Consider the following 17750-nt stretch of genomic DNA (forward strand, 5'->3'; position numbering starts at 1 on the left):
AGTTGCATTATTTTGTAGTTGACTGTTGTATGATATCTGCCCCCCTGCTCCTCACTGGCTTGGGCTCCATGGGGTCAGGACCATGGTATGTTCAGTTTTGTATCCCCGGTGACCAGAGCAGGGCCCAACACTTGGTTACCATCCATGGGCAGGGGTCTGGTGGATCTGGTTAGTGCCACCATCCAACACTTGCTCTCCAGGGTGTTTGTGTTCAGATGTATGAGTTCTCGGGTTTTGTTACTTTATGAGTTTGTTACTTGATGAGTCACTTTATGTCAGGGTCCCTTCACAAGAGTGTAAATTCTGAAAAGGGAATCCTTTGTTTTGTTGTTTTCATGAGACTTTTCTCTGAGACTGTTTTATGAAGGACTCAAACCCAAGTGCCACAGCAGCTGTTCCTAACAGAATCTGAGGTCAAAGTAGGGAACAAAGTCCTCTGGGCTCTTCCCACTTCCTTTTGTTCCACTGGGAAACTTCGGGGCAGCCCACTCTGTGCTCCTGGAGGAAATGGTTGCTCTCCTGGGGGACTCGTGATACACCAAATGCCTAACAGATCTTTAAATATTTCATTTGTTTCTGCTTCAGTCTTGAGAAATTTTCATTTTGGAAACATGAAATGCCTCTGTGAATTTTTCCTTTCTGTTTGCATCGTTCTGGCAGGCCTTACAGTATCGCCTGGTCTCTCACATAGGTCCTAACCCTTTCTATGAGCTGCTGAGGATTGAACTCAGTGTTTTCTCTTCCAGCCCTCAGCTATTTGCAGAAGCACGGTGCGGATGTCTGCCGAGCAAGTGCAGGACGTGTGGGTTCGCTGCCACTGGTCCTCCAGCTCTGAGTCTAACAGCAGCGAAGAGGTAGGACCAGGGGCTTGGTGTCCTCCAGAACCGTCTGTGTGGGTCTGTGACAATCAGACTGGTGTGATAGAGTCACGGGAACATCACCCAGGCAGGGGCGAGTACAGCTCTGCTGACTCGGCTGGAGTCTCCCCTACTTCTCCAACCTCTTCTCTCTCTCCCACTCTGTCTTTATTTCCCAGAGATTTGGAAACAGAGAGCTTAAAGCAATAGTTGGCAAATCTGTAAAGATTTAGATCTAAGTATGCAGCTCCCTGACCCTGTGGTTTAGTGGAGGGAAGGGGGAGGGGCATTTTTGTCGGACTAGTGTTCAAAACCATTCAGCAGCTCCGCAGTCTAGGTCAGGGTGCTTGACTCCATGATCTGCTGCTTCTTCATCTGTGAGATGCCAAAAGTAAAAGAGAGATAATGTAGAGAGAATTAGTAAGTTAGTGGACAAGAAAGACCTGGTCCAGCATCTGGTCCGCAAGAGATGCTTGGTGAACGGCAGGACCTGGCTTCCCCCACCCCAAATGTGTTGAAATTGATTTGCAATCATTCTGTAAAATTAACAATATGTAAATTTCCGACTTGAACATATATTAGGTATTTATTTGTCTGTCTACTTATTAACTGCTTTTCTTACTAGAATGTATGTCTCCTGAGGGCAAAGAGTGTTAGTTTTTGTGGGTCTAGGACAATGTTTGATACAGGGTAAATGTTCAGTAAATGCTTGTTGAACGGAGGAAGAGAGGGTCAAGAATATGATATGAGGAGGAAACCTCTTGACTCCAACTAGGCATAAAAACATAATTGTTACATTATTTATTCAAGATGAGATAACATTTTTGACTGGTATTTTAAAATATTTCTACCATGGTGCAGCTGGATCTGTCCAATGACAATCTTTCTCTACTCAGATTTTTACTCAGTTTTTCAAGATTTCATTCTGTAGGCAAAAATTACGTTAAAAGAGTAAAGGAAATTCACCTTCAATAATTCTATATAAAAATTAATGTTCCTATATTATGAATATACTCACACCTTAAATATTTCGCGTGGAAGTCCATTGTAGGGCTAGGACATGAGGAAGCTAATGGCTAGGAGCTCCCATGACAGGGGACGGTTTGACAGGTGTAGGATGACTAAGTCCAGGTGCTAGGACCTTCTCCACAGAAGTGTTTGATTGATCTCGTGCACACTGGCACCTTTGAGGATCAATCCACAGGTGGTTTCTGGGCTTTCCATGGAGCCATGGTTTCAGGATCTAGTTCCTGGGTGTTAGGGCAAGTACGAAGGGCCTCCTTTTCTAGACTCCGCTGAAGCATCTAGGAAGTGAGGTGTGTTTCCTCACCGACACACTCACACGCTCATGGCCTGGCTAATCCAGAAATGACAAGTACCAAGCCCAGTGTTTCACAAACATTTTGTTCATATTGATTTTGTGGCTTATATGGGAAAAGCCAGGGAGACAGTGAGGGGTGAGACAAGCAATCCTAGCCCCCGAGGAGTTTGTAGACTAGTGGGGGGTCCATTCAGCAGGAGTGATCCTGACTACCAGGCCAGCATGTGGGGGCACATGTCAAGAGGACAGAATCTCATCTGGGTGCAGGAGAGCTTCCCTGGGGGACCTGACATTCACATCAAGAACTTCCATCAGGACAAAGAGGACAGGTATGGAGGGGAGGGAGGAAGAGTGACTCTAAACACAAGGGGATCATGAAAGAATTCACTGATGCATGAGAAGCTGGTTGGGTTGGAATGGACAGAAATCATTATGACCGCAATGAGCAAAATACGGGACAGAGGCATAAGGGTTGATCTGGAGAGGAAGTCAGGATGGACCTCAGGGGTCATGTCTAGGATCTCTGGCTTCATTCCAATGGCAATAGGCCTATTGGCTAAAAGCAGGAGAGGGCTCTCGGAGGCTGGAAGGACAGGTGAGGGAACTCTAGCCAGTGCCAGGAGTTAGTAGTGAGTGTTGAGAAATGGATTCTAGTTCATTCTATAACCTTTAACACATTGAACTGAATTCAGTAACTGCCCTCTCCCCATTTAACCCCTCTTCCATCTCTGATTTGGGAAGTTGATTCTGATCGCATAGCCCACAAATCTGTTGCAACTTTCTCATTGCATAGTGAGGACTATGCACTTCTCTTCCAATCTGAGTTTTGTAAGAAGATTCTGACATTAAGTTAAATTGGCCCTTGAAACAAACAATATTTTAAAATAAACTCTCAGGTGGATGTTCCTCAAAGATTAGGAAATTGTAAAGAATTACAAGCAAATTAAAAAAAAAGAATTCCTTAAATTAAAGAATGCTGTAATTCAAAGGAAGAAGAAGAAAGCAGATGGAGATTTCAAGTAATTCCTGGAAACTCTGAAATAAATTTCTTATACGAAACAGAAAAAAAAAAAAAGGAAAGAGAACAGCTGTTAACCATTTTCGGTGAAATAAGCAGTGATATTACAAACATAAAAGAGAATAGACTAGGATGAATTTAGTCATCAAACAAGTAAATCATTGCTGGAAGTAGGAAATAGAAGAAATAAAAAAAAAATCCTGGAGTAGTAAAAATGAAGATCATTTGAAAAACATATGTAGGTTCTAGAAAAATTTCCAGGGAAAGGAACTTAATGTGAAGAAAGGTGTAAGCCATGGAGAATAAGACTAAAAATCCAAAATATGAAGAATAAGGACTTTGATCAAATGGAAAATATCTCCTAAGGATATAATGCAAGAAACTGCTGCATATATGAAGTTTGGATTTTTCCCTACATGATTTTTATTTAATTAATTAATTAATTAATTAATTTAAAGATTTTATTTATTTATTTGACAGAGAGAGACACAGCGAGAGGGAACACAAGCAGGGGGAGTGAGAGAGGAAGAAGCAGGCTTCCTGCCGAGCAGGGAGCCCTATGTGGGGCTTGATCCCAGGACCCTGGGATCATGACCTGAGCCGAAGGCAGATGCTTAACAACTGAGCCACCCAGGCACTCCCCTTTACATGATATTTAAAAGGATAAAAGCTGTAAGGAAATTTGAGGAAAAAAGTTTCTAAATTTGCTAATATTCTTCTCTCCTTAACCAAATGCATATCTGTGTTGAGGGTAGTTTCCATTATATGTGTTAATTTTGAAAGTGAAATAGAGAGAGGATAAAGGGCTCTGGACAGGACAGGAGCACGCAGCCAAACACTTTGTGGTTTCGTCCCCATCCAGCGTGTGATGCTAACACCTATAGGTTGACGAGTGAACTTGACTTTTGACAAACCCTGGTTTGGAGTAGATGGGATGAGATCGGGCTAAGGCTTTAGCAAAGAGACCTAGAAACAGTCCAAAGGGAGAAAGAGGAAGAAGAACTAATATGGAATTCTGAGCTCAGGGAAGGGGAGGTGACAGGCATTTGATTTACTTACTGTGTTCCATTTCCAATGATAGGAATTCAACTACAAGTCGCCTAAGCTCCAGTGGGATAAGTCCCTGGATCACATTCCCAGAAAGGACTGGGAAGAGTTGGCCTCAAGGACCAGTTAATTTAGGAGTGTTCAACACCACCTGTGCCACATTTATTTCTCCCCCTGTCCCCCTCCCTCCCCCTCCCCCCTCCCCCTCTGCACTGCCCCACCCCACCCCCTTCTCCTCTCCCTCTCTTACTGCAGATGAACTTTCTCCTTGTAGCAGGAAGCAGGGTCACAATGTACTCCAGATTCAGATCCTTTAAACTTAGGAGGAAAAGGGAGCATTTCTCTCTAGTTTTCCTGGAGATGCCTCTTGACATGATTCCCGTTGGCTTGGCTTTGGTCATGTGTTCCCCCTTCCCCCTGCCACCTTTTATAAATTACACCTTTATTGGGTTATAATCCACATAGTATATAACTCACCCTTACAATGTGTCCAGTTCAGTGGTTTTTAGTATATTCATAAGGTGGTACAACCGTCACCACTATCTAAATCCAGAACGTTTTCATCTCCTCGAAAAGACACCTCATCCCCAAGAGCGCCCATTGTGTGTTCCTCATTCCTCCAGCCCCCAGCAACCACTCATCTACTGTCTGGGTCTACAGATTTGCCTATTCTGGCCATTTCGATATAAATGGAATTATGTATCCTTTTGTGACTGGCTTATCTCACTAAGTATCATGTTCATACCTGTTGTAGGATATATTGGAACTTTGTTCCTCTTTAGTGTTTGTACGGATATACTATGTTTGATCTATCCATTCATCAGTTGATCAACATTTGGGTTCCTTCCACTTTTTGGCTATTATAAATAATGATGCAGTGAGCATTCATGTGCGAGTTTTTGTGTGGACTTATGTTGTTATGGCTTTCAGTGGCTTCCTGAAGACTACTTGTGCAAGCCTTTTCCAAACTGAACACATTATGGGAACTTCATAGACAGGAAACCTCCACATCTGATCTAAATGCAATCTATTTGCAAGTCCACATAAAAGGTTCCATCTTTCTGGTCCCTAATATTTGGGAGCACATTCTGAGTCCAGTGGAAAACTTTTTAGGCAATTTAAACTTCATGTAAGTTACTCTTCCCATGTGCTTTCTTAGACACACATGTTTGACTCCATGTAAAGTTATTTAATAAAATATGTTGCCTTATTTCATTAACAATGAATTATGTAATGCATCAGAGTCCTCCAGATAATATTTGCATATTTTACAGTGTCTCCTTCTTTCTTTCATGTGTTGATATATCCCGATGCCTACATTGATTTAGATGTTTTTGGGGGACATATTGGGATCCTCTAGATGGAGAAACAACTATCCGCGTGGTAAGTTGAGATCTGTTCTTTTTAATGATTTTTTTTCTTGAAACAACTTCATATTAAAGCTCTGTTAGTGAGTCATTTAAAACTGGAAACATCGATACATAACCTTTGAACATTATACTAATTCCAGAAAATAAACATTTTCTTTTATTTTTGTTCCTTTCTTTTTTTTTTGACCTTTTTAAAAAAAATTTCAATTAGCCAACATATAGTACATCATTAGTTTTTGATGTAGTGTTCAATCATTCATTAGTTGTGTATAATACTCAGTGCTCATCACATCATGTACCCTCCTTAATGCCCATCACCCAGTTACCCCATCCCCCCACCCACCTCCCCTTCCACAACCCTCAGTTTGTTTCCCAGAGTCAAGAGTCTCTCATGGTTTGTCTCCCTCTGATGACTTCCCATTCAGTTTTCCCTCCCTTCCGTATGATCCTCTGCGCTATTTCTTATATTCCACATATGAGTGAAACCATATGATAATTGTCTTTCTCTGATTGACTTATTTCGCTTAGCATAATCCCCTCCAGTTCCATCCAAGTTGATGCAAATTGTGGGTATTCATCCTTTCTGATGGCTGAGTAATATTCCATTGTATATTTGAACCACATCTTCTTTATCCATTCATTTGTTGAAGGGCATCTCGGCTCCTTCCACAGTTTGGCTATTGTGGACATTGCTGCTATGAACATTGAGGTGCATGTGCCCCTTCTTTTCACTACATCTGTATCTTTGGGGTAAATACCCAGGAGTGCAATTGCTGGGTCATAGGGTAGCTCTATTTTCAACTTTTTGAGGAACCTCCATACTGTTTTCCAGAGTGGCTGTACCAGCTTGCATTCCCACCAACAATGTAAGAGGGTTCCCCTTTCTCCACATCCTCGCCAACTTTTGTTTTTCCCTGTCTTATTAATTTTAGCCATTCTAACTGGTGTGAGGTGGTATCTCATTGTGGTTTTGATTTGTATTTCCCTGATGACAAGTGATGTGGAGCATATTTTCATGTGTCTGTTGGCCATTTGTATGTCTTCTTTGGAGAAGAGTCTGTTCATGTCCTCTGCTCATTTCTTGACTGGATTATTTGTTTTTGTTCCTTTCTTTCCATTAGGCAACAAAGATACAACTTATCATTTAGGTATCCCTTTATATTTATACAGAGATTTTCCGTACATGATTCCAACTGATGGCCCCATGTGTCAAATAAACAGGGCGGATGTTGGATTACATCTTGAGAGGGTCCCCTAACTCGAACATGCTTGTTTCATCCTGGGTGCACAGCCCAACTTACAGGACCCAGGTGTGCAATAATGTGTGGCTGGACTGTCTAGACTAAAGCTCATCTAGTGATTGAGGTTGAATTCTGTTATCTTCCAGCCATGTGATGAGAGCTGACCATTGCTTTAAGTGGCTTGTTTGGGGGAGAGGGGGCCCTCCTTTCTTTCCTTTTTGTGTGGCCTCTCATTTGAAGTGGGATTGGGTTAGGAGACATTTTTACTTTCCTGAGGTTTTTCCTTATTGGTGCTGATGGCAGCAAAACTGTTTGGTGATCTTCCATTGCTTCCTTGCTTAAGAGGTATATTGGGGGCATCAATAATAAGATCACGGAACATTCTGAGTGGAGAGAAGGGCCTTGCCTTATGACTGTTCCTGTATTACAGGTCTCATTTCTGATAAATCCAGAAGTGAATTGTATGAACGGTCACTTGGTAAATAGTCCTACTTTCTTCCATACGACACCAACAGATGCTTTCGGATTAAGCCAGAGTCTGCTGAAATGATTTCATAGTAGATTAACCCCTGAAACAAGAACGATTTTAAATGAAAATGAAGAGAACAGTACTGCATAAACTTGCTTGGCAAATCACTGAAACGGTAAACTTGAGGCATCACAACTCACTTAAATGTTAGCAGGAATCAAAATAGCAAATCTGGTTCAGGATATCAGCATTGACCTTTCCTCCTGCCTCACTTTGGGGCATTTTCTGAAAAAGCTCAAACTCTCTTGAACCCCTCGTTGCCCTCCACCCTCAACGGTACTTTGGGACCAGCAAGTGAAGTTAATGGTAATGTAGTTCCTCCCTTTTACAGATCAGTTTCCCTCTCATTTAATTTTCAGCATAGATCTGTGAACCAGGTGTCCTATGACCTGCTTCTATAGAAGAAATGAACAATAACTCTTGGTGCTTAAATCATACACAAGACACTTAACTCTGCTAATTGCTTGACACAGCTTTCTCTTCACAACCATCCTGTGAGGCAGCACTGTGTTCCTTCCCATTTTGTAGATGAGCAAACTGAGGCTTAGTGAGTATCTGTAGTGTGTCCAAGGCTACACGGCCAACATGGGACTTGGATCCAGGTTGTGAGTGGCAGAGATAGGACTTTGATATAGACCTGTCACACTCTCCAGCTTTTGTTTTTGCAATGCCGTCTTCCAGAAGAGTTGTGAATTTCACCCTATTTTGGAGTTCCTCATTAAAATGAATAACACAGATATTAATATTTCATTGAGCTCAATGTTTGATCCTCACTAGGCATACTATAATTTATTTGAAGTGCTGGGGCTTATAATCTGAGGCTTGATTTATTTTTTATTTTTATTTTTTAACTTATTTTTTATAAGATTTTATTTATTTATGAGAGAGAGAGAGAGAGAGAGAGAGAGAGAAATATCAAGAGCAGGGGGGAGGGGTGGAGAGAGAATCCCAAGCACACTCTGAGCTGAGCCCAGAGTCTGATGTGCGGCTGGATCTCACCACCCTGAGATCGTGACCTGAGCCGAAACCAAGAGTCGGATGCTTAACTGACTGAGCCACCCAGGTGCCCCCTGAGGCTTGATTTAAAACAAAAAGATTTTAGACACCCTCTGAGTTGTCGCTTTGGGAGAAGATACAGTTATTCAAACAGTGTGACCATTGCTGAGGACATTTTTGAATATTTCTTTTTTGGCATTGCCTTCAGAATCTATGGCCCATTCTTTTGAATCACTGTAGTGGTGGAAAATATTTTTCCTTGGATTTGATTTTGGAAATAGCCAAAATAAATGTGATTAATCAAATTAACAACCAACTTGGATGCATTAGTTGTATATTGCTATGTGTGAATTATCCCCAAACTTAGCAGTTTAGAACAACGAACATTTGTTTTTTGTTTTTTGTTTTTTGTTTTTTAAAGATTTTATTTATTTATTTGACAGAGAGAGACACAGTGAGAGAGGGAACACAAGCAGGGGGAGTGGGAGAGGGAGAAGCGGACTTCCCGCAGAGCAGGGAGCCCGATGCGGGGCTCGATCCCAGGACCCTGGGATCATGACCTGAGCCGAAGGCAGACGCTTAACGACTGAGCCACCCAGGCGCCCCCGAACATTTGTTATATTACAGTTTCTGAAGGTCAGAAACCCACAGGCAGCTTAACCGAGTGGTTTTGACTCAGTCTCTAAAAACGTTGCAGATAAGATGTTGTCTGGGGCTGCGATCTCATTTGAAGGCTTGACTGGGTCTGAAAGATCCACTTCCAAGATCATTCATGTTTGTTGGCAGGCCTCAGCTCTTCATGGGCTCTCGGACTGAGGGCTTCAGTTCCACCCCCTGTGGGCCTTTCCATAGGGTTGTCTGAATGTCTTCAAAACATGACAGTTGGCTTCCCCCAGAGACAATGATGAGAGAGAGAAAGAGAGAGAGAGGGAGAGGGAATGAGCAAGACACAGAGCGCCCAAGACAGAAGACACGGTCTTTTGTTACCTAATTTTGGAATTTGTGTATTATCCCTACTATGTATTTTATTAGTCACACAGACCAGCTCTGGTCCAATGTGGGAGGGGAATACCTGAGTGTGAATACAGGAGGCCATCTTGGAGGCTGGCTACTGCATTAGGAAAATGCCATTTGGGACCAAAAATATTTTATGGATATAAATTAATGTGACTGATCCTTTTTATATGGCTCAGAAGGTAATTCCAGAGCTGAATTTTAAAAACATTTTGGGCCTTGGGAACATCATGGATGCAGCTATGCAGCCATCTCAGAGACTTCTTCGAAGACAACAATTTAATTTATTTCACCAAATGTGTGTCACAAGCACTGGGCAGGTCTCATGGAGGACTGAAAGACAAATATGACAGTCCCTGCTCTCGAGGCTTATAGTTGTGGCTGGGACAGATCACACATGGAGAGAAATAAGCATGGGTTCAGCTGTGACATCACACAGGGGAGGGTGAGGGAGAGCCAGGTAAGGAAGACAGAGCTGTCCTGTTCTTGGGCATCTCTCATCAGTGTGGGTCTGGTTATGCTAGTCACACCTCTTCCCACTGTTCATAGTTGCGGGGTCCACATTGTCTCAGACCTTGGTGTGAATGACAGAGCCTATATGTCCTTTCATCTGTAGAGAGTCTGAGAGGGATCTTCCGTCCTGGGAATCGAGGGTACCCGAACAAGTGGCGCAGACTTCAAGAATAAATGCTGGCTTTGAGTAATGGCCTCAAGGTAAGGGGACACAATTAAAAATGTGTACTTAAAAATAGAAGCTGCTTGGAGTGAGTGCCTTCACACTGCTGCCCTTATGCCCTCAAATGTCTAACTCTGCCACTCAGCTCTCATCTTTGCTCGCCTTCCCACTGCCTGGTCTCCTCCCAGACTCTGTCCCTCAGTCGTCTCTCCCATCCCACACACCTTGAGCTTTCTCCTGTGGCTTTTGTATTTGTCACCAGTGACATGATCAAGTGTCCAGTTGAAGAGCAAACAGACAGACATAACAGCCCCTCCTTTGACGCTCCCCTACCCCAGCAACTGCCCTCCCTCCCTCCTTGTGCACTGAGCTTCTCCACGCAGTCGTGGTCTTTGGCTGCTGCCCCACCTTGCTCACCTCCCATTCGTGGTCTACTTTTTTCACCCTGGACTTTCAGGCCTCAGATCCACGAAATCAGATCTGCCTTCCTTTCCTCAATCAATAATTTAAATACTGGTGACCACTTGTGTTATGTCCTTAGCCTACCCCCTCCTTCCACAGATTGCTCTGTCATCTCTTCCACCTACCCGACTTCATCAATGATCTGCAATTATTTCCGAGAACACATCTCTTACCAGGCTCTGTCCTGAGATCCGGGCTCACTGGATGCAGTTGCTATGGGTACCTGTGACTGCCTGGAACTCACCCGGCCCCTTCTTCAACTGCCTTTCTTAATTGAGGGAGTCACCATCCATCTAATTTACTCAAGCTCAAAATTTTAGAGCATCATTGACTCTTCTTTCCCGTTTCTCTTCTCCCCACATCCACAGGGGTCCAGTCTTATTGATCTTGGCCACACATTCTCTCTGGCTTTGGCCAATCATTTCATTACCATCACCACTGACCAGTGCATACATTCTTGCCCCAGGTCCTGATCTCATGCTGTCCACCTTACACGCTATCCTCAAGCTTATCTTGAAACACAGAGGAGTCTCTGATCCTTTCCACATAAACCCCCTAATGCTCGCTTCATTTGGGGATAAAGCAGAGGTATGCAAAAGGCAGACACTAAGCCAAAAGGAAGAACAGCCTATATGCCCCTAATGTGGTGGGGAGCTGAAGACTGAGCCCTGGTTTACCAAACCTGCACTGAGTATCACCGAGTATATAAATTCCCAGTTACTAAGGATTGAAGCAGATGTAACTAAGTCTTTCTAAAGGTTCCCAAGTAGTAAGGGGACACTTGAAAGTAGAAAGGGCACACTTGAAAAGAATCTTCAGATGCAATTATAGACATCGATTCAATGCACATTCATTTTTACACACACACACACGTTAATAACAAAGCTTGAGCCTTCACAGACTTTAGTTTGCATAACACTGTATACCATCAGGATAAAGTCCGAGCTCCTTAGCATGGCCCACAAAGGCCTTGGTGATCTGGCCCCTGCCCACTTCTCCTGCTCTGCCTCGATCCTAAGCTCCAGCAGTACTGAGATCCCATAGCTTGTCCTGCTGAGACCTCTGCATGGAAGAGCCACCTGGCTAATCTCTCCTCACCAGTCAGGCCTCAAGGCACTGTCATTTCCCACGGGAAGTCTACTCTGACCCCTTTCCCATTGTCCTCATCACAGAGCCTTGCAGTTGCTCATCTCCTCTCTGTCCCACCGGGCTGCACCAGACTCCCTAAGCGCAGGGCGCAGGCACATCACGTGCTACCATCGCCTAGTGCCCTGCACAGAGCCTGGCGCACAGCAAACACTCGGCAACTATTTTTGAGTGGATGACGGAATCCTTCACTTTAGGTTCCTGAGACTGTCATTTAAAAAAAAAATCAGTTAAGCATAGTATAATTAATTTTCAACCACTGGAATTTGAAAGAAGTCAACTGTCATTTTACGAAAATAGAAGGAAAATTTACCAGCGAGGCTGTATTGGATGAAAGATGCAAATGGTAGGTTTTCTTTTTAATCTATGTGCCTCCTAAAAATAAACACCAGCTTCATATGGAGATCTAGAAGCTACTCATTATGAAGAAATGGACTCATCGTATTCCTTTTTTACAAATTTAAATCATTTCCTTTTGCTTTATAGAGCATCCTCAAGGGGCAAAATAGAATTCTCAATGAACTGTCTGTATTTCATTTATTTATAATATGATTATATTGGGCATATTCACATACATGGATTGCAATATAAATTATTGATTTGATTTCTATAACAAAATTGATTGCTTACCAAATGTGTCTTTAAAGGCAGTGCCCATGAAAGGCTCGACAAAGCCACCCTCACCTGGACATCGACTTTGACTTAAGTCCCAGTTATGTCCCTGCACTCCTGCGACCTTCAGATTTCCCCACTGGGCTCCGAATTTCCTAGAATCCCAAAATGAGCCTGGGAAGGCCAGCACAGGGACTGGAGTCAGAGGACCTGGCTCCAAACCTGCTCTGCTACCAGGAGCTGGGAGATCGTGTTCCAGTCTCTTCACCTCTCGGCTCACTTCCTTCCAAGGTTTATTATTATTTTCGTACTTGTTTTTGGCCCTGCTAGACCGTGAACTCCTTGGGGATGCATGGCCTCGTCATCCTTATTAATTATTTTAGTTTACTACTATAAAGTTAAGAACAATGTCTAGAACATAATAAGGGTTCAATCAGGTTGGAAGGAAGGAAGGAAGAAACACATGCATGACCCAAATCAAGATGACTGTGTTCAAGTTGTGGATGACATTTATCTGGGGGGGAGCTCCCCGAAGACGGGAGCTTTGGTTCAGGGAACACGGAACCCTCAGAGCCTGGCTTAATAGGGGGGCTGAGTAAGTATTTTTGTAATTTAATAAACACTTGTTCTAGGATTCTTTCAGGTTGCTAAAAAATCATTTCATAGATAGGAGTAGATAGCGAAAGGTAATATTTCAACACGAGCTTTGGAATTTTTTCTTTCTTTCTTTTTTTTTTATTTCTAATGTCTTTATTATCATTTTCCTAATAGCAAGCACCACCTAGCCTCCTGCTGGGGGAGGATAAGGACTCTCTTGTGAAAGGCAAAACAAATATGAATGTAACTCCAATCTTGTCTGCAGCCCTCATGCCCTACCCTGAAGCCAAAAGATAATCTATTATCAGAGGCTCTGATTTCATGGGCTCAAGGCAGAATATCTGCTCCCTCTGTCTTTCCGTTGAAAGTCCATCTTGTAGGGGAGTGAAGGGGCTACCAGCTTTGGAATATTTTCTTATCTGCTACTCTAACACAGGGGCCATGAAGATCAGGTCCCAACTCTCACGCTGTAAGGGATCTATCTGAGCATCTAGCCCTTGCATGATCTTTATAGCTGGACTAGTTCACACTCTTTAATTATGCAGTGGCCAGACGACCACAAACCACACAGAGTGCACCCAAACCACAGCGGCGTGAGTGAGGCGTTTTCCTTTGCGTTGCAGTGTCATTCCTGTGGACCCCTGAAACTCTGCCCAGAGCAGCAAAGCAGGCTGTTGCTAGTGAGGCCTGAGGTGGACAGCTGCATGCTGAGAAGGGTCAGTCTCACGAGTTTGTCAGTTTGCTCAACAAATGTGTCTGGGCCCTGCACCAGGAAAGATCAGAACTCTCAAGGGTGCCTGGGTCTGTGTTTGGACCCATCCCGTGCACTGCCTTTTATAAATCTTGCAACAACTCCTGTGAAGTTTCGTCATTATTTCTCTGTTTTGTAGATGAAGAAGCGGGGGTATCAGAGGCTCTTGCTCTCAGAGGCGGTGTTGAGATTGGGATTTTAAAGATTTTTTTAAATTTGTTTATTTGAGAGAGAGAGAGAGCAGGAGTGGGGTGAGGGGCAGAGGGAGAAGCAGACTCCTCGCTGAGCAGGGAGCCCAACACGGGGCTTAATCCCGGGACCCTGAGATCATAACCTGAGTTGAAGGCAGGCTCTTAACCGACTGAGCCACCCGGGTGCCTCCAAGATTGGGATTTTAGCTACTGACGTCTGTCTGTCTTTCTTGCCCTGCCCTGTGACACTCTACCTCATGTCAGTATCTCCAAGTTTAAGAAACAGCAGGAGAGGGCAAAAGCCCAAGGATTATTATTTTTTTTAAAGATTTTATTTATTTATTTGAGAGAAGGGGAGGGGCAGCGGGAGAGGGACAAGCAGACTCCCCACTGAGCACAGAGCCCAGCACAGTGTTCGATTCAAGACCCCGAGGTCATGACCTGAGCTGAAGCCAGATGCTTAACGGACTGAGTCACCCATGCTCCCCAAAAGCCCAAGGATTATTTACATCTGTCACCTGTTGGGTGAAGCTAGGTAGGCAGCTGCCAGCTGGAAGTCAAAGACTAGTTGCCTGGAAGCGTTAACACACACCTACCTATCATCAGCTAGCTAGGAGGGGTGACCCCACAATGTGGGCCCCTAAGTGAGCTGGCTGAGTGATTTCCATATTTGGGTGTCAGACCCATGAATGACAACTTGCTGTCATGATCTCCCATGGCTGCCCCCCCCCTCACTGGGAGAGCCAGGACCTCCCCCCCGCCACGTCTGAGATAGAAAAGTCCAGCCAGTGCTCGGGAGGTGGAAAGCCAGCCGTGTGGTACTCTGTCCACTTACACTCTGCTCTGATGCTCCTTCATTGAGCATACCTGAAGGAGGAAGGACAGTCCACTCTCATATCTTGGTAGTTATGATCTGCAAAGTTGCTGCCAACACCGAATTAGCGAATACTGAGCCGTTGCTCCTGTGGGAAGTAAGGGTTAGGCTCCCGTGAGCCTCTGGTCACCTTTTGTCAACCGGTCAGCACACGACCTTGTTTTATGTGTGTTTCTGTTGAAAGGCACCTTATTTAACATCCACTATTGGTTCATATTGAACTCACGGTCAACGGCACTATACCTCAGGCCTGAACCACGCTCCTCGCACACACATGTGTTCCCCGTGAGGCACCCCAGAGCCTTCTGTGCTTAACAGTCCTAGCCACCACCTTGGCACCATGCGGGGGCGCCACTGGAAACAGCGAAATCACCAACAAAAAGCACCAAAATGCCCAAAGCATGGCCCTAAATGGTCTGCAAGAAGGACACTTGTTGACAGTGTGAGCTGAAATAAGGAGGCAGAGCATCACCTTGTTTGACCTTGGCTGGCAACATGCACTGCTGCGTCCCAGGACCTCTCTCCACTGGTTCTGCCCTGCTCTCCATCCGCCTCCTGGTGCCTCCAGCCCCTTTGCCCACTGAACTTTGGCTGCATTTGGTGCTTCTTTCCTGGCTCTCCTCTCAGCCACGTCTTCTCTCTGTTCTGCACGGATCTCTCTTCTTCCTCCTGCGCCCCAAATGGGGGTGGTCCCCTGAACTCCAGCCTTGGCTCTTCCTCTACTCACTGTCTTCTCTTTCCCAGTGATCCCAGGCACCCCCGGCACTTTGATGCCCATCCGTCGGGGGGAGGGCATTCCACCCTCCTTTCCCATAGTCTGCCCTAACCAACAGCATGCCAGATGCCTCCATCTGGATATTCTGCCACATGCTCAAACCAGAATTCTTCCCTTCAGGATTAGTCTTCCTCCTGTAACCAACCCATCTTCCTGGTCACGTAGATCTGAAACAGAATCCTCTCGGACCTCCTCCCTGCCCTCATCTGCCCAGCCTCTGCATTCTGCTGTCTTCCTCTGAAGAGTTTCCCAGCTCTGTCCCTTCGCTAGCCTGGTGTAGTCAGCATCTTCCTGATGGTCCCATCTTGCTCCCCTCAAGGTCACCTCCACGTGTCATCAGAGTGATGTTAACACTGGTGGGGTCGGGAGTGGGGTCTAAACTCTCTAGTGGAGGAATCAGGCCCTCTGCACGGTGGTGTGGTCCGTGTCTGCGTCCCCTGCTTCTCTCTGCCTCCACCTGACATGGAAGAGTCACATGGCTGATTATTGCCCCGGGCCCCCAGTCTGGCTCTGACCTCCCTTCCCAGGTCCCTGCTGCTGTGCCAAAGCACCCCACCCCAGCTTGTCCTCGGGGTCTAGCTCACATGTCTTCTCCAGGAAACCCTCTCCTCGGCGTCTCCTGCACACGAGTATCCCTGGAATTACATTTACTGTACTGTACTCTGGTCTCTTATGGCTTCTTTATGGTTAATGATTTCTTCCTCCCTCCCTACTTCTTTCCTTCCTTCCTCCCTTCCTCACTTCCTCCCTTCCTCACTTCCTCCCTTCCTCACTTCCTCCCTTCCTTCCTTCCTTCCTTCCTTCCTTCCTTTGATAGAGGCTACACCTTATTTATGTTTATAATCCCCAATACTTAATGCATACATGTTTATTGGACAGATGAATGGATGAATAAATGAATGAATGAATACTCCCATCTTCAGCCCCATACCCTCAGATGGCCGTAGCTGAGGTCTGTCTACCCCTTTACCAGTCAGGTGGCTCTGTCTTTCCTGGCTGCAGCTTTGGCTCAGGGCCCCTCTGGCCCTTCCTTTTTTGAAACTTGAGTTTCCTTTCTGGGGCGACCTCCCCTTCCCCTGCAGGTATCTCTTACCTCCTTTCTTTGTTCAAGGAGCTGGCCACTTCGCATAGTTGCTCCAGACTCTAGTGCCCCCTTGGATTCCCTTTGAATACACCCAGGAGTGCTGGGTCCTGTGTCTCCACGGCAAGAATGTGGAATGCATGCCATGGAGTCTAATCGCCCCCTTCTCTCTTTTCACAGCAAAATGCATCGGAAAGAATAGAAGCGCCAGTGAAGAAAGATACTTTATGAATTGTGTGATTTTTCTTTTGATCGGTTCCAGTCCTTAATAAATGCTTTACTCTTCCTCTTTTTTCATTGCCTGATTAAATAAAAAAAAGGTATAACTATCAAATTTTTAGATAAGAAGCAATGACATGAGGAGATTAATATTACCTAAGGATTTTAGGAGCTAAGAACTCACAAAGTGGCCATGCTTAACATAATGATGTCAAATGCATGTTTTAGATCAACATGCAATGATTGTAAATTCCTTATTTTTAAAAAGACAATCAGTCCAGGCAGCTTGGTGTCAAGAGAGTCTTTCCTTTTGTGACTTATTTTAATTAAAAAATAATAAATCATCTGGTGAATTAGGCACGAAAGGCAGTCGCCTCCCCATCACCAAAATGTCTGTGTGAATTCTTTTTCTCTAGACTTCTCAGTCCAGGGCATCAATATAGCAAAGCCAGCTTTCTGTCAAAACAGATATTGCCAAGAAAGTACCCAAGGACAGAGGTCTGTGTTCCCAGGCCGCTTGGCAATTGCCTCAATTAGAGGACGCTCTTGGAGCCTGGCCCTCCTGCAGCGGGTCCTGGGAGGATTATAGGATGTGAGAATCTACAGATCCAAATGCAGTCCCTTTCCGGCGAGACTGAAACCCTTGTCAGATCCCCCTGGCTTTCCATGAAGACGTCACAAGCTCCTGAGAACTATTTCCTGAATGGATGATACACTAAAGACATTATTGGTTATTTGCACCTTCATTTACAGGGTGCTGGGTATTAAAGAGGGCACTTGTGATGAGTACTGGGTGTTATACACAACTAATGATTTATTGAATACTACATCAAAAACTAATGATGTACTATACAATGGCTAACTGAACATAATAAAAAAAATATATATATATATATATAAAAAAAGGAGTGACTGCTTACTCCTCCCGTAACAAACTGCCCTCAGCTTCTCAACATCTGCTGAGGCTAGAAAC

General features: G+C 44.5%; 1 protein-coding gene across 4 annotated transcripts in view; it reads left to right on the plus strand.

Moving 5' to 3' along the window:
• Positions 1-16852, plus strand: part of SPP2 (secreted phosphoprotein 2) — a 28298-nt gene extending 11446 nt beyond the window's left edge. For all 4 annotated transcript variants that reach the window (XM_036101996.2, XM_036101998.2, XM_036101995.2 and 1 more), the window contains exons 5-8: positions 747-854; positions 5572-5626; positions 10010-10107; positions 16739-16852. In XM_036101996.2, the coding sequence (XP_035957889.2) occupies positions 747-854; positions 5572-5626; positions 10010-10080 (234 nt within the window). In that variant the 3' untranslated portion in view covers positions 10081-10107; positions 16739-16852. The remainder of the gene's footprint in view (positions 1-746; positions 855-5571; positions 5627-10009; positions 10108-16738) is intronic.
• Positions 16853-17750: the final 898 nt, after the last annotated feature.

Source organism: Halichoerus grypus, chromosome 4 (genome assembly GCF_964656455.1).
Source record: "Halichoerus grypus chromosome 4, mHalGry1.hap1.1, whole genome shotgun sequence".
Lineage (NCBI taxonomy): Eukaryota > Metazoa > Chordata > Mammalia > Carnivora > Phocidae > Halichoerus > Halichoerus grypus.